The sequence below is a fragment of the Ctenocephalides felis genome, unplaced genomic scaffold, assembly GCF_003426905.1.
Source record: "Ctenocephalides felis isolate EL2017-DRISC unplaced genomic scaffold, ASM342690v1 CF-g0.4_SCAFFOLD_03571, whole genome shotgun sequence".
In the NCBI taxonomy this organism is placed as follows: Eukaryota; Metazoa; Arthropoda; class Insecta; order Siphonaptera; family Pulicidae; genus Ctenocephalides; species Ctenocephalides felis.
Genome location: NW_020539725.1, coordinates 21,874,871 through 21,879,023, shown reverse-complemented (window position 1 = coordinate 21,879,023; position 4,153 = coordinate 21,874,871). Strand labels below are relative to the sequence as shown.

The 4,153-nt window shown below is 33.0% G+C and overlaps 1 protein-coding gene across 1 annotated transcript; it reads left to right on the top strand.

Annotated features, from left to right (window-relative positions):
* The first annotated feature begins 541 nt into the window (after positions 1–541).
* LOC113385799 (zinc finger MYM-type protein 6-like) lies at positions 542–1,099 on the top strand. Its single transcript, XM_026623633.1, has one exon. The coding sequence runs from the start codon at positions 542–544 to the stop codon at positions 1,097–1,099; it is 558 nt and encodes a 185-aa protein (XP_026479418.1).
* The last annotated feature ends 3,054 nt before the right edge of the window (positions 1,100–4,153 follow it).

Below are 4,153 nucleotides of genomic sequence, written 5' to 3'. Positions count from 1 at the left end.
GTTGATTGAGACCGCATTCGGAGTAAAAGGGATGAAACATGTGCAGTGCCGAGTAGTTATCGAAGCGGCCTTCACGAAGCTGAATGTTGGAGTATCACTCGCCCCCCTCTTTCTCGTTTATCAACTGCGAGTGCTGCGCACCATTTGCTTGTGTGCTTGTGCGGTGAGCTTAAACTTGCGCAGTTAAACTTGCATTTCGTTTGGTCGCTACTTTTCGTTCTAACTTTTTTGTAAAGACTTGTATCTTATTGATTTTATATTTGTTATAATTCATTCGTATTTAATCAAATGGAGAGTAAGAAACAAAAATTAGATGTTCGCGGTTTTCAAGACTGTTGGACGAATGAATAGGGATTTATACAACAAAAGGATCGTGCTGTATGTGCGATATGCCGCGAAAGTGTAGTATGCCGCACGTCAAGTATACAAAGACATTTCGAAACCAAACATCAGTCCACATTTAATAGCAATGATGAGAAATGTGAAACTATAAAGAAAGCTGTTTCTTGTTATAAGAAACAAATAACTTTTTTTTTGTGGAATGACTGGAACGAAGGTTAAAGCGACAGAATGCAGCTTCGCAATTGCTCATTGCATAGCTGCCAAAGGCAAACCCTTTACAGATGGAGAATATATAAAGGAAATTTTTATAAAAAGTGCTGAAAAGTTGTTTAGCGATTTACCTAACCAACAAACCATATTATCCCGAATTCAAGAAATACCGGCTTCTGCGCGAACAATTGAAAGAAGAATAACTGAAATGGCAGACAATGTAACAACAAAACAGAATGCTGGATTACAAGAAGCTGTTTCATTTAGTGTTGCTGTTGATGAAAGTACCGACGTAAATGATATTGCGCGGCTTGCAGTATTTGCACGGTATTGTGATAAAGATCAAGTTTATGAAGAATTGTGTACTTTGATTCCTCTGCCAGGGACAACTAAGGGGGAGGGTATTCTTTTTTCATTCATAAGTTATTTTGACAGCAAGAACATTAATGTCAAAAAAATATTTTCTGTAACTACTGACGGCGCAGCTGCAATGATTGGCAAAGATAGAGGATTTGTCAAACTTCTTGAAAATCATATTGGACATTAAATATTGAACTTTCATTGTATAATACACCAGGAAAGTTTAGTTGCCAAAATTTTGTCACAGCGCTTAATTCCTGTAATGAACACTGTTGTTAAAATAGTTAATTTTATAGTGTCTCGCTCTTCACTAACACACAGACAATTTAAATCTCTTTTAGAAGAAATGGAAAGTGAATATGTTGACCTTCCCTCATACAGCCATGTTCGTTGGCTTAGTCGAGGCAATGTCTTAAATAAGTTTGTGTCATGTCTGGAACCCATCAAAGTTTTTCTTAACGAAAAGGAACAACATTTCCCCGAATTGAACGATGAAGAATGGTTAGGCAAATTAATGTTTCTGACCGATGTAACAAATCATCTAAATGAACTAAACTTGAAATTGCAAGGAAAGCGCCAAACGGTGCTCGAATTATTTGAATATTGGACAGCATTTGCGTCAAAATTAAATATATTTTTACGTGATATTAACACGAGCACCTACAAATACTTCCCAAATGTGAGAGCGCTTGCAAATGAATCGACCGTAAACAACAATGAACTCAAAACCTACGTTGAAGCACTTAAAGATGAATTTTGCAAAAGATGCAAAGATTTTGAAGCTTATGTGCCTATATTTTCCTTCCTCATACAGCCAGATTTAGATTCATCAACAATACCGTTTGATTGTCCAATTTTCGAGTGGATGAATGTTGATAATTTCGAAATAGAAATTATCGAACTAACATCGTCAGAATTATGGAAAACAAAATTTAAAGAACTACGAAAAAATCTAGAAGATGACTCTATAGAAAAATCGACGGTCATATTAAATTGTTGGATGTCATTTCCGGAAAGATTTATTTGTTTAAAGAAAATTGCATGCGCTCTCCTTTCAGCTTTTGGTTCCACATATCTTTGTGAACAAATTTTTTCACACATGAAAAATATTTTGAGTTCACAAAGAAGTCGTTTAACAACTGAACATTCAGAATCATGTGTGAAATTAAAAGTAACAAATTATACCCCGGATATTGAATTGTTAAGCAAAAATGTACAAGGACAAGGTTCACATTAAAATTGTTTAGTTTATGTTAGAATTGTAGGTTATTTGTTAATAAATATGTTTAAAAGATAAATTTGGTTTTAATTCATCTCTCCTAGATCATTATTATATATTTCAGAATCAGGGGCGTAACTACCGCCGTATCAGCCATATCAGCCCCAAGCCAGGGGGGCCCCCAACGTCCGTAAGCAAATATTGATAATAAAAAAATTATTTCACAAAAAGTGAATTAATCGTGAAAAATTTGTTCAGTGAAATTTAATTTCATTAAGAGAAATGTAAAATTAATGTTTTAAAGTGTATTTTTCCGGGCCATGGGGGCCCAACCTGCCCAAATAATAATAGAATCTTACGAATTTTTATCTTATTTTACAAATAACAAAAGTTAAAATAATCATGAAAACTTCCTTGCAACTAAATTTAATTTCGAATAAAACATGAGCGTGTAAAATGTAAAAATATAAAGAGAGTTGCGATTGCGATAGAATAGAAAACTAGCATTTTATTAAGTCATTTTGTGCAAATTAAAAAATTAAAATTAATTCAGCAGTTTGCTAAATGTCTCGAAAAATTATCAAAGGAATGGAGCGTAAACGACTGTTTTCAAAAACAAAAGTCAAAGTATAGCAACCCGTAATCTTGTTTCAAACTCAACATATACTAATTGCTAAATATACATATTAATTTCTGAAATTAAACAAAGATCAGAGACTTTGACTCAATTAGTATGTTCAAATAATTACAACTTGAGTAATTTAGCAAAAACACCTGTCTTCATGAAACTTTCGTCTAAATACAGTAAGATCATCTGTGTTAATTTTTATAACCAATTGTAAACACTCGAAAAATATGTCTAAATATGAAATTCAATATTTATTATATCGCTGTCAAAATTCAATACTTTTGCTTAAAATTTTCCCCAAGTAATTTTTGCATACAATTTACCCAGTTTCAACCGCAAATGCTGAAAAAAGTTTTTCAAAAATAAAACTGACACAAAATTAGCTAATTAGTTGTAAGTCTTAGGAAACTTTGCTTGTATATCCCAATATGTGTAAATAATCGACACAATCAATAAGAATTTAGATTTATTCCAAATTTTTTGATTTTTCAAAAGAAAAAGAGGTCCGGGGAATATAATCCGAACAGTTCTTGATTTTGAAACGAGGGCGAAAATTTTAGCACTCTTCTCCTAATTTCGAGAAATCGGCTCAGCCTATCGTTGTAAACAAACATTTTCTGGCAAAAAAATTTGAACATTTTTTTCAGGAAGTTAAATACTTTTATGATACACAAACAGCACTCAGATCATTATTGTTCATAGAAGCAGAAACTTTATCCCCAAAAAAATTGTGATACGGGGCCCCGCCAATGCACGCTACGTCCTTGTTCAGAATTAAGGCGGCACTCTGAATCATATTGGTACAGTGGCTTGGCACACCACAGTTAAAAGGTTGCCGACCCCTGGTTTACATAGTAAACCAGGATAAAGGTTCAGTTGGTCCTTTTCACCCCCACGTTGGTCGTTTTCACTCACGTGTAAACTTTTATACAGGATATATAAAAAAAAAGTTGAATCTAATTTAAAATTAATAATACTTCTAATAAAACAATTAATGAATATATAATTAAAATTTATATTAAGGTCTCCTAATCTAAACAACAGTGCTCACAACCAAAACAAATGACAACAAAAGAAAATACCTTTGTTATGGATTTTCAAACATTGTTATTTAGCATCTGATAGCGACATTGTAAGAATCAAGATTATGGCTGGTTATACATTTTTTCCCTTTACTTTCAAATATTCATAAAAAATGTTAGTTGCTTGTGAGATATCGGTGGTGGACCTTTTTAGCCGTGGAGTTTTCAGCACCGCTTTACCCTATGAGATAGTATATTATATCATTATAATAAAATAAAAGATGTTATAATAATGGAATAAATATAAGTTCTCGGCCACAAAATCCAGGACCAACGGACCTTACTTTTGAGCTTGAATTTGAACTATATATA